At 39.2% G+C, this 24,851-nt stretch overlaps 2 protein-coding genes across 2 annotated transcripts in view; one reads left to right on the top strand and one right to left on the bottom strand.

Moving 5' to 3' along the window:
- Window positions 1–24,851, top strand: part of ITPRIP (inositol 1,4,5-trisphosphate receptor interacting protein) — a 434,606-nt gene that overhangs the window by 129,192 nt on the left and 280,563 nt on the right. The window lies entirely within an intron of this gene.
- Window positions 1–24,851, bottom strand: part of SORCS3 (sortilin related VPS10 domain containing receptor 3) — a 263,753-nt gene that overhangs the window by 124,831 nt on the left and 114,071 nt on the right. The window contains exons 3-4 of the mRNA XM_065746766.1: window positions 23,630–23,729; window positions 1,298–1,456 (exon numbers count right to left, since the gene is read on the bottom strand). Of these exons, the coding sequence (XP_065602838.1) occupies window positions 1,298–1,456; window positions 23,630–23,729 (259 nt within the window). The remainder of the gene's footprint in view (window positions 1–1,297; window positions 1,457–23,629; window positions 23,730–24,851) is intronic.

Below are 24,851 nucleotides of genomic sequence, written 5' to 3' on the forward strand. Positions count from 1 at the left end.
CACTATCTTTATACAAACACCAGTACCATTTGAAGTCTTTATGAACAGTTTAAATATGGCATCAAATCATTCCATGACATCAGACAGAGATTGGTCATTCTAGCTTCCTTCAGAATCCTGGTTACACTGAACACCTGAATGGAGAAAACTATTTGACATTTGACTAACTCATTCTTACAGTATCTGATAGTACAAAAGGAATCTATTTACAATAGCTTTGTGCTTGCAAATGTCACTCAGGCATCATCAGTAGCCCAGCTGCAAACCACCTGATGATGACCACAGCATTCTGTTTACAAGGGGATGGAAAGGTTACACTGGGAAGTACAGAACTAGTACATTATTTGTTTGTACTCTCAATCTTCAGTAAAGATTTGTAGTAGAATTCAAATGAAACACTGTCAAACACAAGAGGCACAAAGAATTGGGGGGTTTCACCCTATACCAGGGATGTGAGATTGCCCATTAAAAAAACCTCACAAATAGCTGCAAGAATTGAAGATCCCACCCAAAACATGCACACGTACTTGACAGATTAATGTAAAAAACTTAAATGGTCTCCTCAGCACATTTTTACCTCTTTCCACAGTCTAAAGATGACAGAAACTGAAGAGGGAAAGGAAAAAACTTGACAGGCTTTAAACCTTCTAACATTTGTATCTTGATAATCTGGCCTATGCCATAGTTTTTTTCTGAAGTGGGGACTACTGTTCCAGAAGTGGAGCCACATTTACAAGTCACACTGCACTCATTGCCCAGCATCTTTCAAGACCCATGAGCACTATATAAGAGCAGACTAAGGTCAAAGTAGCAGACATAAGAGTTGTCTCCCTAACAAAAGGGCTGCAGAGTGACTTAAAAAGAGGCACAGCAGAATCCTTCATCTGTTGCTGCTTGCTGATTTCCAGATTAATCAACTTCAGTATGAAAGTGGGATGAGTGTCCCTTCAAACACAACAGCCAGCTGTTGCGAGCTGACAGAGTGATCAGTGCTCACAGAGTGCTCAGCTATCATTAAGAGCTACAAGTAAACAGAATTTTTACAACAGCTCTGTATCTCATAACAAATGTCAGATTCTTCTCTTCTTTCACACCATTACCACTACTGAAGTTTCCATACCTATCATGATTGCAGTACAATTCCTTTTAGCAAGCTGGTTTTGTCACTGGGTAAGTTTTGAATGTATCTAAAACTGCAAGGTGAGAGCATCAAAGGACATTATAATTACTTCATAATCTCTGGAAACATTTAAGCACCTGGCTCAAGAATCACTGAAACATGGAATCTGTTGCTCACCTTTTGATCCAGACTGTAGGCCAGGATCCACTCCTCCTTCTTGGGGTGAAAGAGCAGACTTTGGATATAGAAGTTGAGACGGTACTTCTGATACGTAGCTCCTTCATCAGAGCTGATGAGAATGCTGCTCTCGATATCTGGATCGCTGAGAAGCATGATCTAAATAGGAAAATCGAAGGAATAGAGTGTGAATGGAAAAGCAAAGCTGAACATCATTTTGAAGTAAGGTCATGCAGCTCTAAATCCTATTTTACATATTCAGAACATTGTTCAACAGTGTAAAGGGCCTACAAGACTTCACAAATAATTTCTAAGTGTTTGGTTTCTATTCTGCTTGGTGATTTATTCACTGACGATATAGTAATTTCATTTTTTGTCCATAAATCTCAGGAAGTCCAAAAATTAAAATGCTATGATGATATTACTCATGCAGAGCAACTTCAGAGAGCCTCATCTAGCTTTTCTCAGTCTGTTTCTTAATTTAGTCTATTGCTTCCCTCCAGAAATGTGGAAATCTCTCCCCAGAAGTAGACAACAGGGAACTCCTGAGGTTTCAGGCTCATTATTTGGCAGTTTGCAGAGCTACAGGTGAGGGCATCACTTCATTGGAAATAGAATGCCTATGTGAATCATTTGCTGGCACCTGAAATTAGTCCACAGGTGTGTGTGCAAACATTGATATATGATCTTATGCATCATGCTTCCAATCCATACAGTAGGAGAAATTCACTCACTCAAAATATATAATTTGCCCCAAGTACAGGAAACTGTATGACCTCAATCTGTACAAGGAGAAAAACACTTCGGTGTTTTTTATTTTAATTAGAAAATTATTAGTAATATTTTTAAGTGGGTTGACTCCACGTTATCAGATGCCATGCTTTATGTAAACGTTATCAAGAAAAATGTTGTGGAAACATTAACACCATCTTATTAACATCTGGAGAAAATGGCATCACATTAAAGCAAATGCCAACACCATAAAATAAAGGCAAACAGTGGGAAATAAATTAGAGCCATGCTAAACACAGCAGGTTATTGATACACTAGCTGAAACAAATATAGAAACTGCTTTTCAACAGGAAAACAGATTCAGGAGCAGCCTAGCAGTGAAATGATCAGTTCAATGGAATCCAAGTCTGTTTTGTTACATTTTCGTGTTCAAATAAACTCTTCTCATCCAACTTCACAGAGATTCAACTTCAAGACTATGATTTGTAGATGCATGAATTTTGACAGCAATTATTTAATTACAGGAAGTTAGTTAAAAGGAATATTAAAATCTTTGGTCTGTTAGACCCTGATCAAGCAAAAGAAAAAAAAATCAGGGCTTGTTTAACCTCAAACAGCTCATTAACTCTATGAAGTCACCAAGGGAAAGTGAATATAATGCAAATTGTTTCTGATCCTTTCCATTAAGAAATGAAAAGCGCCTTTAAATCTAGAGCTGAAAGTTGTCCCAAGATGAAGCCACCTGTATGAATCCAGCTTGAGCTCACAGATCCTTCAGCACCTCTCATGTTGACAATTAGCAGCTTCACAGAGCAATCCCCACCTGCTCCCAGAGAAGAGAGAACTGCAATGTACTTTAGTGAAAATTACTTGCATCTGCAGAATGGAAGGACATAAGATTGCCAGAGTAAGAAGTTATTCCAGAGAGATTTTGCATTTAAAGAGAAGATAGTTTGGGAATTAAGATTTTTCCACCTGATATCACAAGAAGTCACAAAGTTAATAATGTAGATTAAAAGGTCGCTATCAGCTGCCCTACATGTTCCTTATCTGAGGACAAAACTCTTAGCAGTTGCATAGACCTCATGTAGTAGGGATGCAAAACATCCACTCTGCCCCTTCACACGTGAACCTCAACAGAGATGGAGAGTTCAAGACACTGGTCAGATGAAGTGAAAAAGGCAATTTTTCCACCAAATGGAACAAATTGTTTAACTTTGTTAATCCTGAAAGTAAAACAGCGGTTGCAAGATCACATAATAAGCCCACTAAGCTAGGAAAACTAACAGTCAACCTTATTGGAAGATAAAAGGGAAAGCTAGAATAGATTAACAAGTCAGATCTCATAGCAAGTGCCATCACTAAAGTCACAAACCACTCCTCACTCAGTGCTTGATATCAACTCTGCAAAATTTCTCCTCCAGCGTTTTCAAATGGAAAGAACACACACAACTCTGTTAGCACTCATTCTTCCAGACAAGTCTGATCCAACACAAAACGGGAGATTCAAAGTGAGAAATAAAAGGCCACTGTTTGTAAAGCCAGAACTGGTTCACAGTTTTGTTGTGGTTGAAGCAAGAGAGTTGTGGCAAAGAAGAAAATTTGGCTCTACGTTATTATTTATCTCTTCTCTGATGTAAGTTAGGGGGGGATAGGACAACTTCTGGAAGGGGAAATAGCAGGACATTTGTCAAAGGCCCAAAATTGTCACTTCTTATTATGGAAACACGGTGAAGGATCCACCCCATGTGAGATTTAGATTAATCGCTTTTCATTAAGAGCCAATAAACAAACTCCAGTCAGAATGAGATTTCTGCCAGCACCCTGCACTGCCATTTATAATTGCCATAAGGAACAGCAAAGGAGCACCAGAGAGTTGTCCAGTGTAATTTATAGGTTTCTAAGATCTAATAGTTTTCTATAAAATTAAATTAAATTGCAGCCTTTATTGAAAAGGAAATTAGATTTCAACTTGCCACATTATAGAATATCTACATACACACACATATAGAAAGTGTTATAATATATAAGTAATAATATTAGCATTATCTTCAGTTGCTGTCTTCTCTAGTTTTATCAGAGAGGATTTGGGGAGGCAGGATTGCTTACTGCTAAGGGGAAGTCCTTGAAAACATATTTGAGAGAAGAGGGTTTATACTACATAGGATTTCCTCTACAGCCTATAGCTTGGCCTCCAAAATTCAGTGAGCAATTGCAAGCACCAGACAAAACAAAACAGATCAAAAATCAGGCTGAACTTTGAGTAGTTCCATAGGACATGAAAGCCAAGGAAGAGAGCTGACTGGCATGTAGTAATGTCTCTACATTTTTAGATAATGTTTAAAGCAGGAGCTTAGAGGATATAAAGAGCTGTTCTGAATGAACTCCAGAACAACAGACATTGGCAGAGGAAATGCAAAAAAAGGGATATTCTTCAGATAAACTACCTTGCCTGAACAACAAAACACACAATAAGATTTTCAGCACGTGATCAGGAGAAACATCCAGCTCTGAATCCTTGAAGGGGATTTATCCCAGGAAATGAGCATGGGTTGCAGGCAGAAAGAATGAGGAAAGGAGAGGTGTCATATTTAATACTTGTCATGTTATATTTGGTACTGAAATCACAGAAGTAGCTAAGAGCCGCTGGCATTCACCAGAGAGCATGGAAGACTCTTAAAGGAACTGTGAATGAGTTCAAAAGTGGGCATGAAGTAAATTCACATCACAAATCCACTACACTGGAATACCTATCAATGGAGCTGGTACAATGAAAACTAAGGTAAGATTTGTAACTAGAAGTTCCCATTACTCTGATAAAAATTCCAGCTGCATCACTGGGTTAATACAAATGCCTTCCTCAGCTCTGTTTTTGCACAGATGGTGTCACACTCCTCTTCCTATGCTCCAACCTCACCAGGCACAAGACAGCTGTGACCTGGAATACTGAACCACACTAGTAATGAGCTAGCACGTATCTCGTGTGTACAACACTGCAATGAGCGCAGACTACTGGCTTCGAGTTACATGTAGCCTGAGCTCGTATCTATCTAAATCTGTTTACTGTAGCTGTGCTCAAGACTTCCCCATAGCTTGGCACTCAGTTCTCCCATCCTTCGTTGCTCTTCCCTCACTCTAAAGTCCTGCTTGGCACATCACCTCTATCCTTCTTCTATACACAAAGCACAAGAACAACCTTTATCCTGTTACCTATATTTGCTTTCTGGTTCTGCATTGTCCCAGCACAGCAGAGATCTACTTTGTATACTGCTGAATCCTTTACCAAATTAACTCTGGACAAAAACTGAAACAACATGCCACATAAAAGGCGTTCTTACTAATTTTGATTATTAGTTTTCACTGAATTCTTTCATTTTTCCCAACTAACATAAATTTTGATTTTAAATTACCAGAGTGCATCTCTTTAAATCAGCATGGAGAAATTTTATAGGCAAATATCTGCAGCAATAGTGCCACATTAGCAGGAAGCCTCCCAGTAAGTGAACAAAGAAGACAGGTTCAAAATAAATGACTTTTGTTCCCAGAAATAAGTAGATAGCATTAAAACATTATGTACTACCTCCTGATTTTCCTCTGCACTTTCAATGTGCTTTTGTGGTTCTTTTCACAGCTCCTAGTCAAATTCTCATTTCCCTACTGAAAGAGCTATTATGAAAAGAAATAAACAAAACAGTCAAAAAAAAAAAAAAAAGTCCACCTACAAACCACTCAAGTCTCCATAGCTACAAAAGTATCCCAGGTCCTTAGCAGCACATTAGCCATTTGCTTTGGAGCACTGACTTGTCCTATTCTGTGACTCAGAAAGTAGTTCGCTGCAAAAACAGAAACCGCAGGCTTCCTGTTCACACCTTTGTAGTGATTTCTCTATTGAATGTTCTTTTTTGTTTGTTTTGCTTTGTTTTTAAGAAACACTAGCTCCTAAGTATATGGAATCATCCCAAAGCCAGGCAGAGGATTTTCTGCAGATGTGGCTGTTCTACACCAACAACACAATAACACAAATACATTGATTTTAAGTATTTTTTTGTATTTTGTTTTCCCATTTTTATTTAAATCATGCTAGTTTTGTGCTTAACAAGCTGCAAAGCGCCAAGAATTTATGCTGAAATGCAAGAGGAAAATTGTTGTATTTTTGGACTGATTATGTCCATTACACTTTTTGAAATTAATAAATAAATTTTAAATTATATTTATAGGTGTAAAGACATAATCATTTTATTCCTACAGAACATCAGTTCACCACACGTATGCAGTGTGAAAAATTTGGAAACTTCTTACAGGAAAACTAATCTAAAATGCTTCAGTGGTAACGTTACAGTCTGACAATATGAAAATTCTTACTGGAAATTTTTTTTGCCCATTCTTCTCTCATCCTCCTACATTATTACTTCCATTTACTTGTGATGGATACTAAGTTATGGCTACAGATATATATATATATACACAAGTATCTTCAGAACACAGCTACAAAGCATACCTGATGCCCTTCTATGCCAATGTCATGCAGAACAGATGCAATTCACTGCAAACAAAATCTCATCCTTCTTTCCCCGCCATGTTACCATTCAACTGAAAAACTTAAGTTTAATTAAATTAGCCTGAATGTCTCTAAGACAAAAACGTACACAAATACCTGTTTCTTACCAGAAAATGTGACACATATATAAAAAAGGCTTTGTATTATTGTGGAATGTTTTAGAAACCACACACCATCTCTACACAAAGTTTTATAGAAGTTGTTCAGAGAGTGCTAGATCCCCGTTTACTGCTCTGAAGATAAACTACTATAACCATCACAAGAAAACAACTTATACTTTCCAAAACCTAACACCAGCATATCAGGAAAAATGGGAGATGTCAGTGATAAAAATCTGCTCCCAAGAGAAGCCCTGTTTATTCAACACGCAAGTAAAATGAAGAAGAAATTTTCCCTCAGGCTTTAGTACAGTACACCAGCACTGTTTGGAGGACAGCGCATGCTTGGATGAGAAGGTTGCCAGCTGTCAAATACCCAACCCCAATTCTTAGTCATCAACAACTGTGATAAGAGGCATGAAGATACTCTAGGAATCCAAACAAGACAGACGTGAGAAGGGCAATAGGTTTCACATCGTCACAGTGTTTCAGTCCCAAGAAGACAGGAGTCTTTGCGACTCCTTGTGTTATACACTAGATTTGGATTTCAGGCTCCTACTTGCTTCATGTGGCTCAAATACTTCTTCAATGTTAAGGACAACCTGTGGGCATCAGTCAAGCAGTAAAGGTGCACTGAGCTCTCATGAGAGATAAATCGCCAGGACCTAACCTCTTTCAACTTCTCATAACTTCACTTCTTATTAACTGAAATTTAACATTAATAACAGATTTAATTAACGAATATAGCACCAGATTACCATCTCTCAGAACCATAACACTGTAATCTTAAAGGATGAAGTGCACTGCACTCACTTTATAAGGGTTTATGAAGCATGTGTTATAAAAGTACCTCAACCATAAGGCTTTTATACCTTGGCATTCACTTCAATACAATCCCATAAAATTCAAGCAATCTTTAAAGTGTTAAAGGTGACTTTCACTACTGTATTTATTATTGGATAATGAAAAACGACTCAGACACCATAGAAAATGAGCAATGAAATAAGAGTTTCCTGAGACTTTTATGCTGGATCTGCATTACATGAACCATGACCAAATAGCCCTCTTAAGACCAAAAGGCACTTCATGTTAGCCTCTCTCCAGAACTTCCCTTCCATCACTATTTCTATGTCATCACAAACCAATATCTACTCATCAGAATTCCATTGCTCATCTGTTGAACTTTAAAGATGTCAACAGCTGTTTGTGTGCATCTAATACTTGAGAAGGATCTCTTTCACAGTCCACCAGCTGAGGACTCCAGTAAGTTGGTTTGAGAAGATGGCATGAATCTCTGACACTTAAATTAGGGGGAACCCCATCTTAACAACACAGAGAGAAAAATGAGAGCAAATCCTGCAGTTTGGCCATGTGCAGGTCCTGTATCTTCTTTGTAGGTCATTTTCCTTTTTTCAGAAAGTACATGAAAGATGAACACAATGACAGAGTCGAGAATAATAAGCAATGAATATATATATATATTTAACCTAAAAGAGTATGGTATTCTTGCAAAACTGCAACGCAAAAGAGGACACAACTTGGAGGAATATACAACTTTTCTGTTGTTCCTTTGCTATATATGCATATAGACAAACTATCTTCAGAAGTATGAGTTAGCAAGTTTCACCGTAAGTTTCCTAAATTACATCACAAGATCATTCTGCCTAGGTATCAACAGCATTTTGTCAAATAGGAACAAAACAAGAATAAAAATGTTGTTCAAACAGTACACCAGCATCAGATTCACTGTCAGTTTGAACAAGAATCCTGTTACCATCAGAAACAAAACTACAAATTACAACTATAATCAACCTAACTTAAGCCTTGATTTGACAGAACTTGGGACAGTAGTTCAAGAGAACGTGAGTCCATGCAGATGATTAATGTACACGTATGAGATACTACTACTATATTCAGACATATGAAATCGCAGTGTACAGTCTTAGCTTACACTACATACAATCTGGCTCAGTCATGGAAGACTGCACATTTAAGCATCTCAGCAAATCTTTCATTTCCTCCTCACGAAGATTAAAAAGAGAAATGCCAAAAATACTTCAGGGGAAGCAGAGTAGTTTTAGAAAGTTACTCTTTTACCACAGAACTACTCTATCTATTGTACTCCTGTCTGAAGATTCACAGGAATCATATAATCCCAGATCTTACACAATTAACTGAGGAAAAAGATTAGTAAAAACACATACACAAAACGTAGACCAGCATCAGCTTGCCTTCTCTACAGAGGGACACAACAGCCTACTAGTTTTGTTTACAGTAAACAATTCTGGCTAATATTTCTGACCTTTATTGTTTTTCATAACTAATTATATCCAGATTACAACTATAACTAATTCAGGTTTGTACAAAAGCTAAATAATCTCTTGGCACTGTAGCCATACCTGCCTTAAATTGCCAAATCAAAACAAAGCACTTGAAAAGAATGCCAAACTCACACACTCCAGTCCCTATGGAAAGAAAACTTCATTTAATTACCACCTCCAGCAGCTGTGCAAGAGCAAAGATGCACCTTGTAAGGATGCCCTGAGGATCAGGAGCAAATCAAGGCTAAATTGGATACAGAGCAGGAACCCCTGAAGGAAAACCACTCTACCATCTTCCTTGGCAGGTGTGAAAATGAAAATAAATCATGGCTCCAATGTTTAGGCTGTCAGAGCTGGGAACAGAACTCAGACACTGAGATTACTGTCCTAATCCACCCCTACCTGTCCTAGGCTGGATCCAATTTACACTTACAGGAGCAGGATAAGCCATCATACAAGACTCAATAAAGCAGAATGTCTCAAGTTTGTTTTACTTCTAAGCAGGTCAGAACAACATGTCTCTCTACTTTCTCTTGTATTTTTGGCACTGGACACATGTACTTTTCACTTTTAATTACAAGGCACAGCAAGCATTTGCTTGTTAAATTTCAGGAGCCAGTAGGGATGGAAGCCATCCAAAAAGCATGTGTTTGACCTGGTGAAGAGTGACTGATTGGCAACAGCTATGTGCTTGGTTGTGAAACCTTCTCATTGTCACAGCAAGGCAGAGTTTACTCAAAGTTAGTTCATCTCATTATTCTCTTGTTGTAGCTGCACATCCTTGGGCTTCCCACAGCTCATCAGAGCAAAGTCCTCTGACACAATAACCCCACCTTTCTGTTGCTATTTTAGTGCTGCATGCTGTTCACAGAAAGCTCCCATTCAGCTGTTTTGCCAAAGGCATTTCCATATCACAGCATGTTCAAGTACAGTGCCCCTCTGTGAACTGCCAAATGATTCTAAGTATCACCACTTAAAGACAGTTTTGTAAAGATCCACTTTGGCCACAGTTTCCGAAAAGAAGTCTCCTGGCTGGTGATTTGAGGCAGCAACTAGTGTTTCTGCAAAGCTGCTGATCTACATGTGCTTTGCTTTCAGTCTGGTTTTCTTCACACCATAGCTGTGTGTGATACCTTTTCCCTCTTCTCAGTTCTGCATAGGAAACCGTTGCAACATCCAACACATTGCTTTGTGGTCAGCAGCTTTTTCTAGTGGCACAGAACAGCTCTTATCCCAAACTATATGGAGAAAAAGCAAAAGCAGTATTCACAGTTTAATTATATGTTATTTGAGTAAATGCACGGTTGTACTATTCTCCACAGAACTACAAAGTAATTTTCATCATTATGGTAACTTACTGTGTAAGCAGAAATAGTTACAGAAAATAATGTTATCAGTAAGGAGAGGCTGTGTACACCAGAACTGCTGGAAATGAGAATACCATTTATATAAAAACACTTCTCTGATTATAGGCCTCACTTGGGAGAATTCTTTACATGTGGGAATAAGTTTACTCACAGTAGTTGCCCCATTACAGAAAACAAAGAGATGTGCATGGATACTTCCTCATGGGGGTAAACTTTTGTAACCCATATACAGCAGTCTATTTCATTTGAGGACAGTAGAGTGTTTCACGACTCTTACAAAAATAACTGTATTATGTATCTCCCTTGAGGCCATTAAACCTGAATACAATTTTAAATGCATCATTGCTTTTCCACTGCTTACACACTTTATTTTTCTGCATTTTTGTCAGATTGCAGAGAACATAGACAACACTCAGCTCTATCAATGTTCACATCCAGATGCTAATGATCTATCTCAATTTACTTACCTAGTATCTATTACCCATGCTATTCTAAATGCACTTCTCTTCTAACTTTCCCTCACTGGTTGAAGCCAAGGAGGTAGGAAAAGGTCTGTTTTCTGAATAGTAAGGTGACAGACTCAAAAATTAAGGCTTAAAATTACAAAAACATGATGGCATTGCACTGCTCTGCACAGCAGAGTTCAGTTCTAAGCTGTTCACTGTGGTCGCAAGCTCTACCTGCTAACAGTCACCAGTTCCTAACATCTGGGAAGGCTGAGAACAAAGGAACAAGATTCATAACTGCTGGCTTTCACATTTCTCATTGTATTTGCAAAAGTAACTTCCAATTATACAGTTCCTGAACGTTCCTTGTGAAAGTCCTGTCTATGATTACATGCTGAGAAAGTGAGGGACTGCCTCAGTGACTGAAAACTCTGGCCATTATATGTCTTATTCCAACACAGTCACTGATATCTCACAGTCTTGGGAAAATCACACCTGGTCATTGCAACGCTAGTTCTTAATAGCACAAGAGACGCAGCTGGTAGAAGAAATAAAGGTTTTTATCTTCAGCACTACCTTTATACTTTGGTTTAGAAATTAATCAACAAAAATCAGAAAATTGCCAAGCTGACTCCATCTTCCCATCCATTTCCAGGTCCTGAGCTCTGTGTTCATTCCCTCTACTTCATTGTTATTTATATCTCTGGACACTGACACTTAAGATTTGTTGCCTTACTGAAATCACTTTTAAGGATCACATCTGCCTGCCATTGTATGGTTCCAAAGGGGCCAAAAAAAAATGTTAGTTGAGCCTTTTTGTTTGAAAAAGTACAATCAGCTTTTGTTACAACAGAGAACTAAAAGGTTATGGAACCCATTGCAAAGTAGTATCAGCCTATTCTCAGACAGAGACATGAGGCTTGATAAAGTGTTGATTTCCCAGATTTAGTGAAAAACCATACCTGATTTTCCTCCCACTGCCTCTGTGATCTACTTAGGAAATCTCTGTCATTAATACAAGTTCACCAACATCTGTCTGTACAAAGACACAGGGCATCTGAGGATGAGTAGAAACAAGGGCAATGAACCCTAGCTAGTGCAAAAGAAACCTCAAACATTTTGAGATGTGCTGAAATGCTTCTCTGAGGTCTAGCCCACCTAAACTCCATGAAGAAAAACTGCTCCTAAAAACAGCCAAGCAAAAGCATCTGGGATTCACAGCTTTTTGAGATAACACAGTTTATAAAGAGCTGACTAGAGTAGAGCTGAAGTTAGTTCTTACTGTAAGAGGAAATGTGGATATTTGCAGAGCACAGATGTAGAAGACTAGACCAAGCTCTGGACATGTTGCTGAACTTGCAGAGGTCACAGCACTGTGGTGCTCAGGCACACCAGCTGAAAATATGGTGCCATGTACTGTGCATGGCTAGCAGTAACAATAAGACACTCTCCTTGGGAAGTCTCATTTAGCAAATAATTTCATTTTATGACAAGGTTACCTGTCTAGTTGACCAAGGGAAGCCAGTAGATGCAATCTTTTTGAATTTTAGCAAAGATTTTGATGTTGTTTTTCACAGAATCTTTCTAGACAATAAAGTCCAACATACAGCTTGTCAGGTATGCAATACAACTGACCAATGGGCTGGACTCAAAAGGATATAGCAAATGGTGTTAAATCGTACTGGCAGACAGTCACGAGTGGAGTTCCCCTGAGCTCCATTTAAGAGCCAGTTCTCTTCAATAAATGATTTTGATGCAGGACTTGGTGTATTCTAACTTTGCAGAAGACACTGAATTAGGAGGAGCTTTGACTTCTTCAAGGGTGGAGAGGCTTTGCAGAGAGATCTTGACAATTAAGAGGATTGAGCAATCACCTATTGTATGCAATTTAACAAGAACAAGTATTGGATTCTGTACCTGGGACAAATCAACCCTGGATATACCTGCAGACTGGATGATGAACGGCTGGAGAGCAGAATCACAGAAAGGTATTTTTGTTAACTGGAAAGATTCAGGTAACAAGAAGTTGAATCTGAGTCAGCAGTGTGCTCTGGCAGCCAAGTCACTGGGTTTACTCAGCTGAGACGAGGCCTCATGGTGGCCTACAGATCCTAAGCAGGGGAGCAGAGGGCTAGTAATAGGACCTGGGGGAACAGCATGGGATTGCATCAGGGGAAAGAAAATTGTTCTATACAAAGAAGGTATGAACAAGCACTGGAATAGGTGTCCCAGTGCAGAGGTTGTGGCACCAAGTTGATAAGAGAGTTCAGGTGTTTGGACAATGCTCTCAAATATGGTTTGAAATTTGGGCAGCCCTGTGTGGAGCCAAAAGTTGGATTCAATGATCCTTGTGGGTCTCTTCCAAATCAGAATATTCTTGATGATCTTGCAGATTCTGCTGATCTGCTCATTGAAAATTCACTCACTGAGAATTACTGAATTTCTTTATTCTTTACTTTGAAAAAAAAAAAAAAAGAAATAAAAAGATATTTTACATTGGATTGACAGATTTTAAGGTTATGGTTTTGGCAGGATGGGGTTGGTTTGTTGTTTTGCTTATCTCAAAGAAAAATGACTGTCTCCTGGTGAACCAGATCTAATCACTAGCGATCGAGGTCACAATATTACTGAGTCTCACAAGAACCCACATGCCCCTTTTCCAAGGACTTCTCTCCACCCACTCTATTATTTTTCTCCTTTTTTTAATAATAGAGCATGCTGACTCATTATTATTGATTGATTATCCTGCTGTCCACAAAGCACTATTCCCCTCCTCGTTAATTCAAAACTACCTCATTTTTCATACTTCATAAATTAATACATTATTGAAGCTGCAGCTGTAAAGGAGATGGCAATGTTTCACAGAGAGTCAGGGAGGGTGGAGAAAGGATGGGAGTCTCACAAACAGCCCTTTGTCAGGATCTGCAGCTCAGCCTGCCCTGCTGAAGGGTTGGGTACAAGCAATGCATTTTGACAGCCCTGCTTCGTATCTGTAACCAAGGCAGGGCCCTCAAACTCCTTCGGGTCTGCTCTGCTTCACTTCACAAAAGCAGTGGCCATGCTAAGTGACAAAACTGCAGCTTTATTTTAGTGGATATTATAACTTCTGATCTGTCCTTTAACGCTTGCTGGGTAAATTAGAACAAACTGCCTCTATTAAATACTATCAGCCAATTCTGGAAAGTCCACATCTAAATGTGAATGTGACCTTTCCAGTTTTACCCCATCTTTACAACCATCCCTAAGGCTCAGCAGGAGCCTGACTCTTGTTATATGAGGTGAAGTAGGCAGAAAGCTGCAGGAGAGATCGTCTGACTGCTAAGAAGCCAGAGAAGCCATCCCTATCATAGATGTGCACCAGAATCCATCCTTCCAAGCTAAGTCTTACCTCATAACTGGCCCTTTTTTCTCCCTGACCTTTTAGCTTGGGTTTTTCACATTCTCTCCTCACAAGCTGACTCACCAGCAATTCCAGTAGAAAATGAGGTGCAGCGGCACCCTCCTAACCACTCTCAGTGTTTTTCTATTCATTGTCACAGGACAATGGGAAAAAATTGTATGCTTAAAGCTGTAGATAGCTGTGCCAAACAAATGCTGCTTCTTTACTTGGTTCACTTGAACATAAAGCAAACTAAGGAAAACATATATAGTAAGTCAGGTCCAAAGGGTTTGATTTGTGTTTTGCTTTTCCGTAAGATCTGTGCCTGCTTTCATTCAAATAGTCATTTTTTTTCTATGATGTAAAACTATGCCTCATACCCAAAGCTCCAGACAGCAACTAAGCTGGGATTTCAATATCACAGTTCCCATCCTTGGTAGATAAAAGATACACAGGTGCCTGGCTACTTTTTTCTTATTTTACTTAAACATCTCATGTTTGCACATTTCTTTTATCAGCTAGACTTGCAACAACTGGGATGACTAAAATGATATTTATTTAACAAGATATTTTCAATAAAGCCAGCTTAAGCCTCATTTTACTCTCTATTGTTATTACATTTATATATTTATTTACATTGAGTTTCCATTTGTTCTCAATATCTAACTCAGCACTACCCAAATGCATATTAAATGAGTTCAGAAACCTGTGGGAAACTGCAAATAAAAGTTATTGTAATGGATAAGCACAAAGCTGTGAAATACAGATACAAGAAAGTACACACAGGCAACTCTAATTCTAGGGTTTCATAATGTATGAATGTTTCCTTCTTCATGAGCACCCAAACAATAACTTTCAGTGTAGTATCATTAAGATATGTATAAACAGACATATACCCCTCTCTCTTCTAATCCTTTCCCTTCTACCCTTCTACCATTTAAGCAATGCCATATTTAACTATTCTGTGAATTATCTCAACTGTGCTTATTTTTAGAAACAGATGACATTTTAATGGCCCTAGTTTTTCTCAGAGATATGACTGAAAAAGACCCAGTTTTCATGTTCACAAATACTCAAGTCTTCTTTCAAGTACAACTATCAGACTATCACTGTTTAAGAAAAAAGGAAACTTCCAATACGAAATCTCTTAGAAGCTTGGGTCTATGATATCTCTGCTGACAAATGGTTGCATCCTGGACAACAGTTGCTGCAGGAACTCCATTCATCTCTATGATTTATCGTAGGTCAGGGGAGGTAAAAATAAAATCTGCATGAAGACAGAGTAGTTTCTTCTTAAAGTACAGAAGCTTACAGATCAGGCCAGACTAACAACAGGGCATCCAATACACCAGGTCCCACAGTCCAGACTGGAGCAGAACAAGGTACTGCTTGCCAAGGGATCCCCTTGGCATTAAGGGCTCACAAGGAGGCACAAGCAAACTGCAACAACAAAATAATACAGATTTGTATTGTACAATACAGAAAAAGGCCTGCCTGAACACTTCCCTCTGCAGTGTACTGCTTTAGCAGGGAGCTGAGCTACATGATCTGCAGAGATCCCTTCCAATCTCAATGATTTTGTGACCTTATATTTTAGGAACATTCTACTAACACTTGTATTTTGCTTTAATTTATCAACATTTTTCATTCTCCTATACTCACAAACAAGAAGAAACTACTCAGTTCAAATGCAGATTTTAATTTTAAGCTACATATAAAACAGTAATAAATTAAGTCTACTAGTGTAGGGAACTTACATTTCTTAGTAAAGGTACAGAGCTACAGAGAAAAGAATAGCTACAGAGAAAACGTGACTTCTCTGAATTCAAAAGAGACAGTAAAAATCCTTTTAAAAGGAAAGACTCTTCAACTCCTCCTCTCCAAGTATTACAGCATCTGTAACTCAAACAAGCTCTTTACAGTTTCAGGTCATGGTTCTGCAAACATTTACAAAAATTCTTTTTTCCTAAGTGACAAATTCAAGCTGAATTTAATCAGACAAGCAGAGAGAAGCCCATGCACAAGAGCTCAAAAGACTGAACCTTGTAGATAAAACACACCATGTCACATATCCTCTGACTCCGCCACAGAAATTGTGTGTGACCTTGAAGAAATCATCTTTGCTTCATCAATAAGTGAAGGGAAATAATACTACTTCATTCTCTATTTAAATCATCATAACTGGCGACTGATGGCAGCTGCCCCTGAAGAATATTTACCAGACAGAATGTACTGCGATGTTAATGAGATCAGTCACATTTGTGCAGCCCATTGCTAAAATCAGAGAAGATTGAGCTCAGTTGATCCAGATGCTGTGTTTCAGATCTACAGCCCTTCTTGCACAGCAGTGGGCAGCTTCTTACCTCAAAGGCTCTTGGCTAGGTGTCATGTCTTTTGAAGTGCTGAGAACACCCTAGACTGGCTCAATAGGTCCAGAGAAGGGTGCAGAAAAAGATAACTACAGCTTAGTTTGCAGCTCAGGTAATATAGCCCCGTTAATGGCAGCTGCAAAGCCAAGAGCTATATAATACTTGTATTTCACTGAACAAAAGAAAAGATTAGGGATAAAAGACTGTAGAAAACCTGTCCTGTCACTCTTGCCCTGTGTCTCTAACTCAGCCACACTGTATGTGTCATAAATATGTCCTGTAAGACCACACCAACGTGTACCAATTTGCAGTACATTCTGTTTATCACAGTGCCAGAATAATAAGGAAAAGGGGTACAAAGAAACTTTCATTTGCAATATGGCTTTGAAGTACTCCAGAACTCAGTTCCTCACTGACAGCTAGGGATGGAATCTTAGGGGAAGGAGAAAAAAAAAAAGAAAAATAACAGCAAATGACTAATGGGAGTTAGGGCACAGCATGGCAGCTCAGTTCAAGATGGGTTATAGCAAGCAGCAGGTGCATGCTGGAACCACTGATTCATCAGCTTATCACACATTTGATGAGTAGGGAAAAACAAACAAACAAACAAAACCTGTGTAATTCCCTGTGGGACCAAATGAGCTGAAAAACTAAGGAAAAAAAAATGACTTCAGATCATGGTTCTGCCCTGAGGTTTCATCAGAGCTCAGGAATTCCCCCTGGAGATGCACGAGGCCAGCATGGGGTTTGCTCTCAATTACTCTCCAAGTGAAAAGGAAGAAATAAAAAGGAGGTCAAAGCAACTTGCACTCATTCAGGACCTCCAACTCCTACACAAGTTGATGTCACTCCCAGTGTGCTGTCTAGTTTCCAGTCAGGTAAGTACATTTCTCTGTGATTCCAATATAACAGACACAATTTACTTCTTCCTTCATTAACCTAAACTGCAACGCAGCATTGCTCTCCTCCAGCTCATAAACAGTTGCCTGACTTCACCCCCAAGAAGAAGCACAGAAACAAACCAACCTAATTAGATTTAGCTCTCAGAGTTTCTAACTCTCCAAACATCTCTAAGCATTTCTTATTCTGATGAGCCAAGTCCAGAGGCACTAATAGGTATGGGAGGTGTCACACATCTTTGGCTTTTATAGTTTCAGTCATTTGGCCCTTCCATTTTGACTGTAGAACAACTGGGAAGCTGGCCGGTAAAACCATTTACTCAAGGCTCTTTAGCTGAGCGCTGTGATTTAATTCCTTCTTTATGCTGTTTGCAACTACTGTTAATCTCTCAGCTAGAAGATCTATAAATAAAATCCCAAATGCTTCAGTTCTGCTATGAGGAAAGAACTAGGGAATCCTCATTTCAGTCACTGTAGCTGAGTGATATTTATATGCTGAATTTCTACACAGATAGAAAGAATGCAGACCTTTTAATTTCTCAGGCTATCGCCTACGATAGTGATGGTAACAGCACAGGAGAAAAGGTAAAGATGACTGCATCCTACTGAATTGCAAAGAAAATTCAAAGGAGTGTATTTCTAAGACATCAGAACCATCACTGCAGATCTTAAATGCAATCGGGACTTTATATTTATCCACTTCTCATCTCAGCAATGCTATATACAGGCAAGTACATTTTGATTTTGTCAGTTAGAGTTGTCATTCTCTTCCTCTTTCTTTTTCCTCTCTCTTTTTTTTTTTTTTAATAAAGGTTTTTAACTCCATCCTCTCAACATCCACAAGAATCCCAAGGGCAGAGATAAAACTTTCTCAGTGGAAACTGGTTTTCAACTAAGAATCTTCACCAATAATATTCACTTTACAAAACATTTCATGAAAAAAAATATTACAAGAAATCTGTAGATCAACAACAGTTCCTCAGATTCAAAATGGCACCTTAGTGCCTGAGAGGAGCAGTGCTTCAGATACACAGCAACTCTACTTTCATCTTCCTTCTGCACCTTTTGAAATGAGTCTATGTCCACCTGTGATGCACCAGTTTCAAAATGACAAGAAGAAAGCAATCGTTCATGAGATGAAGTGATCTTAATAGAAGAACCCAAGATGGAGAAGAGAGACTTGGAGAACAACTCCAAGAGGTGCCATTTCAAAGTATACATATATAGTTAAAGAATCTAAGGCTTAGTTGTGGAAATTATCCATTTTTCTAGCAGAAAACTTTCAAAAATAATTTTAGAACAGGAAGAAAATTTGAAATTAAAAGGGAAGGGAAATATTCTTATTAAAATAGTGTTTTCTCCTCTTAGTGCCTTGGAAGACATAAACAATTGTAATTCCCACACTGCTGTGAAAATCTGCCTCTAGTAAAATGTAACTAACGCCCAAAATACAGCATTAAATTAAAGGTCAGCAGAGAACTGAGATCTCTGCCCAGCCAACAGCAAGAAGCATTCTGTCATATCCCTTAAAGATAGACAAGAGGCTGTAGGGTAAAAAAGCCATAGCTGTACATTTTGCAAGCCCCAGCTTTACAGGGCACACAGCCACCTGACCTTTAAACCTCAAGGAAAGTATACTGCCAAACATACATGAACATCTCTCCTTTCTGAATTTCACCGCAGAAATATTGGGCTTGTTAAAATGTGTATGTCAGCTGGGCCAAAGCAGATGCTTTTTCATGTGGCCTCTCAGGCAAACAACAGGGTGGTGGATGCACTGAAGGAAAAGATGTGTCCTGGAATACACTCTGACAATTAAGGCACCTTCATGGGTATGGAAGTGTCACAAATACAGACAATCTGACTTATCACCAGGGCTCAAAGCAGCAACTCAAAAGAAAGCCATAGCCTTCAGAGACTGCTAGGTCCGAAAGTCATCTGGAAATCAAGGAAATTTTTCCTTGTCTATGGAAAATTCCTTTTCACTTCCCCAACAGGAAGAAGTTGTTCTCCCAGAACAGCAGGTACAAAATCTTGCACTTTCAGTCACCAACAGCAGAGGTCATGTTCACACTGGCCAGCTGCAAAGAGTTCTGAAACCCTGAGCTCCTTCATTCTCAGAAGGAAATAAACAGTATAAACAATCTATAGGAGATGAAGTCATCCCAGCTCACGGGAGGAAGCATTTCTGCTCTGACAAAGCCAGAGGTTACAAATTCACATTAGGCAGCAGCTGAGTCTGTCTCCTTATGTCAGCGCTCCAGAGTGGCCTCATTTGAAATCATGGGTCAGGTCAGATCACCAGGCTGGCCCTGACCACAAACAATGATATGCAAGAAGCAAAAGAAATTGTAGCTGGGAAATGTACTCAACAGCTTAATTTTTGGCTAGCCCTGAAGTGGGCAGGCAGTTGGATTAGATTATCTCTGAAGGTCGCCTCCAGCTGGACAATTCTATAATTGTTTCCTAGGAAAACTTCATGTGCCCTCTGCCTTTTGTTATGTTTGTTAAATTATAACCACAAAACCTCAAATTACACAATGGAAAAGTGTATTTTCCAAATATCTTCTTGTGGTTTCTGGGAAATAACAAGCACAGACATCCTCATCCCAGATTCAAACAAGCTTCTAAGTGTGAAAAGCCAGAAGAGCCAGGAGATGCCAAACAAGAACTAAGGCTATCCTTAATTTATCACTGTGATATAATCCATAAGATTATGTTTCTTCACCTCTTCCCCCATCTACTGCATAATTTCTCTTCAGACACAAACACATGATCTCTCCACTGTGATTTTTCCCACTGGTAAACAACAGTGGCTGATGCATTTCACAGATGATGAAAGGGCAGGACAGAGGGGACTGTCTGCTTTCAGGCTGCTCCAGCATTTTTCAGTCTTATATGCCAGGAAAGATGTTTCAAAACACGACAGCACACAAAATATTGACAGGTAATATTCAACAACACCCTGGGGCTATCCAGTAAGAGATGGGAGAAATACACAGGAGAAGTCTAGAAGAAGGTTCTAAAATGAACATGAAATGAATTAAAATTGACTAAAAATATAAACTAAACTGAAACAGGAGCTTTTAGTCTAGAAGAGAAAGGCCAAACATACATGAAGCTAGCTGACAACTCATTTTTGCCATCAGTGTTACATAGTACGTGTTAAGATATGATCGTTGTGGGGGACAGAATAAAACCCACATTGGATTAGATATTTTGAGGCTAGAGGAGCCATTAAGTCATCAAGTCCAATCTCCCTGTGCAATATGTCTTCCAGAATTTCACCAAATAATTCCTGCCTTAAGCTCAGTATTTCTTCCAGAAAGGTGTCTACTATGTAGGAAAAGTCTAAATGCTTGGATTATCATAATTCAAAGTAAAATCCTGAGAAATTTATGCCCTCCCATATGGATAAGGCAAGCATCAGATGTGGCTTTCAGGAAGCCAAGAGAAGGGGAATGACACCAGCTCTCAGCCCACAGGCTGTAACTGCATCCACCTGCTCCACCCATGTCTTTCAACTCGGGCCCCATTTGATCCCCCCAGTACTGCAATAATAGCGATGTTGGTACTGAGAAATCAGTGTTCCACCATCATTTGGCAGCACAGAGCAGTGAAATACAGCAGGAGCTGCCAAAAATAATTACCGTGTTCCCACCAAAAACTAAAAAAAAAAGAAGAAAAAGCTTTTATTTTAACAGGGAAAAAAAAAAAGAAAGAAAGCTAGTGTTTAAATCCTCTTTCTTCATACTTCAATTGTGCCCAGGGTTACACCACAATTCAGGTAAATGATGTTTATATAACTGGCATTTGGCTGAATGCATAATTCCTATTTAACAGCTGAAAAGAGGCATTTTGGGGCTTCAAAGAAATCTGACAGGTAATTCCCACTGTTGTTCTGCAGGGTAGCTGAGAGGTAATTATCCTTCTCACTAGTAAATCAATTAGGAATGAATGTATAGAAAGCTCTCCCCCTCCTCCAAGTAACTGCTAATCCTCTAAGTGCTAATGAGCAGACATTGCTAGCAACCCATCAAAAACGACAGGAGCTGTGAGGCACACAGGGTCCTGCCAGTATCTCGAGGCTGATGCCGAACAAGAAATCTTGCGTGGAAAGGGTCTGTACAGTTCACTGTGTGCACATCTGATGCTTTCGGTATCTTTTTCCCTACTGTTTATTGCCTCAAAGAGGTATTTCTGAAGCTCCTAAGAGATCACTGCATTATGTGCAGCTGGGCAGCACTGTGCTCTTAGAGGTGAAACATGAGGGATCTAGATTTTCTCAGTTGAGGTACCACTGCTTCTCAAACTACTCTGTGATTCATTATTGGTGATTGTCCACGGGAGCTCAATAAAAATGTGATGCTTACTCTTCAGGCTATTGATGGATGAACAGTATTTACCTAGATATATTTGGAGGAGATAACAACCTAAGTGCACACACGATCTCATGAATCTGTAAAGGCTGAGTGCACAGTAAGGCTGAAAATGAATTTGACAAATCCCTGATGCTCAAATCTATTGACATCTTCTCCAAGCATTTTTCAGTTTCTGAATCAATGCTTGGGATTGCTTTGCTGGTCAGCAATGTAGAGCCAGCTCCAGACTAGGACAAACCACCTGTTTAACCATGCACAGTAAATATATTTAGCAGAGGCAGAAAGAATGAAAACAAGCTGTTCCCACAGCAACCACACTAAAGCTGGTTTCCTAAAGCTTTTCCTTACAGTTTGTCTACATTTCAAAAGATTTTTTGGAAGGGAGGAAGAGGAGGAAAGACAGACAGACAAAATAAAAAGAAGTAGAAAAAAAAGAGGAAGAAAAAAGATTAGTAATCTGAAAAGCTTGAGAAATTGTTGGAAGATAATCATATCCTAGTACTCTGATTTATGAGGGAGACTTTACACCAGTGACGTAGATTTGTAACTGAGCATATTGCCTCCAATCTGGGGTAAGGAGAGTTGCTTTGGAAACAGAATGAACAAGCATTAACCCTTCAGTGCCCACCATGCTGGTTCTTGTCAGGGGGTATGAACGCTGTGAGGGTTTAGTAGGAAACATCTTCATTCCATTTTGCTCAGAACAAAGTCAAAGTAGATTTAATCTTCTGCATTGGAAAACATATAAGCTGTCCCATGCCCACTGCCTTTTCCTTTGCCTCTGTAAACTCAAAGACATACATTTTCACCTATAATAATCAGAGCTATGCCTGCCTTAAGGTTGCATACACTGAAATCTTGAAACCTCTGTGGACTGACCAGAAATGGAAAAAAACACAGTAGTAATAATGATACTAAGAGTATAAGAATAATAATTTGGAAATCTAATGAGGGAGACGAGCTAGGCAGTTTGGATGTGATAAGACAGAATGTACTGCACCCCATCCAAACATCTCCAACTACTGCCAGCATTTTACTATGTGCACAGCCCTTCCACATTGATTTCTGTGAGTAGCTGAGTGTGCCTTTGTCCCATAACCTCTCTTGAATAGACACAGGCCATAATTTAAACCAAGAAGGCACTGAGTAGCAACTCCTGGGCAAAAAGCACTCTAAACCAGCCAGAGCCATAATTGCATCACATGGAAAGCATGAAAAAGCATGAAATCCGTGATTTCACCTTCTCTTACACACCTTCAAATCACATCTTAGGTCTCCCACCCACTTGCCTGAGCATATTCTCCTTTTAGTTCCTTGATATGATATAACCAACCAAAATGTCAGATACATTTTTACCTCCAACTTCATTACAAAGCCAGAAAAAAACACAAACACTGAATGCAGAAAGAAATGGCCTTTACCTTGCTATTTCTACTAATAAAGAGACAGAGGAGGCAAACAGAGGTGTATTAGCTAAGTCAGGGTGAGCAAGAAGCATGTGTGCATTTAGGCCTCTTTAAAGGTGTGAAGTCAAAAGCAAATAAAAGCAACCATTTTACTCCTTTAATTCATTCAGCAGGAGATTAAGAACTCCATTCCCATCATGACTAAAACAGGTGTAATTCTACTGAAATCCAGGAAATTACACTAGTGTAACTTGGCAAAATCAAGCTCCTATGAATTTCCCATTGGACTTCACTTTAGAACCATAATTTCTCTTAGAAGGAACAAAAAGTCATAATTCTGTTTCTATATCTACCAGTTCAATGGCTCTCTCTTACCTTCCTCTTGTTAGTGGGACATACATAAAAGTAGCTCAGCACAGTCTTCAGGCCTACTTTATCGTTTAGCTTTTCGTAGGTAGTGCCATAGTCTGTTGACCTGGAGAAAAGAGAAGACAAAAAGTGTACGTGGTTATTATGGGAAGGAAATTGACTGTGAGAATAGACACTTGGGGTTGTAGCTTGAACATTATTGCCCTTAAATAGAAGTTTTTGTGTTTCATTCAGGATTACAAGTGGAAAAGAAGAAATGAGAGTCCTTTGGGACAGTCTGTCACTGCATCAGTTGATCCTACAGCACCTGGGGAACTGTGGTCTGCTCATGAAGATTTCTGTGGACTCTGCTCTCACATGCTGCTGTGGGATTGTAGATGATATCTATATGAAGACTGATCTCAGCAGCACACTTAGCACAAATTCCCTTTTCAGACAAATCCAGTAGGAGAATCCAAATTAAACTCAGCAACAATTTTAAGTAGGCTGGTTTTTGACTTTGAGATGGGGATACAAATGCGGCTCAGAATTGTAACAGCTGAATTCATGTCTAGATAAAAACGTATCTAAACTGGCATCTTGAGTCCTTAGTCACCCCCATCCTACTTTGTGCCAGGAATTGAGTTTTTCTGAGTTGCAGAAACAGATTCAGGCCCCTACACTAGCAAACCCCACTCAGAAGAGCAGATGATCTGGGGGTGGTATTACTCGTTCGTGACTGGGGAGAAATAGAGTTGCTTCGTCACAGAGGGATTTCTGTAGTTTCCTCCTCCTCATTTGTGGGCATGTTTGAAACCTCACTTTGTCCTGCTTGTTTCTTTTCTGCTTTCACACATTGCTTTCCCTAACAAAAAAGATTTTTTCACCAGAACAAATGACAGCTATGTAGGCCAGGATCCTGCATTTGAACATAGGTTAACACCAAGTGCTTTAGAAGGGTATTAATCTGCACAAACAGCTGACTTGCCACATGTAGACTGTGCATAGAGCCCAGCTCCTGACCCTACACAGCCTCTATCATATAGACAGAGCAAATACAAACCTTAGTGGGTGGACAAGAAAAGATTCACAGAAAGCTTGCCTGGATATATCTATGATGTTATTAAGATCAGAATTCCTTTCTAGAATGCCCTCCTTTCCCTACTTGCCATTTCTTTTTACTAAACAACTGATTAGAGAACATCCAATACCTTTCCTAATAACAAGCTCCTGTACATCTCCAGCATTT

The sequence above is a fragment of the Cyrtonyx montezumae genome, unplaced genomic scaffold, assembly GCF_038088225.1.
Source record: "Cyrtonyx montezumae isolate F1298 unplaced genomic scaffold, pur_monq_1.0 scaffold_4, whole genome shotgun sequence".
Lineage (NCBI taxonomy): Eukaryota > Metazoa > Chordata > Aves > Galliformes > Odontophoridae > Cyrtonyx > Cyrtonyx montezumae.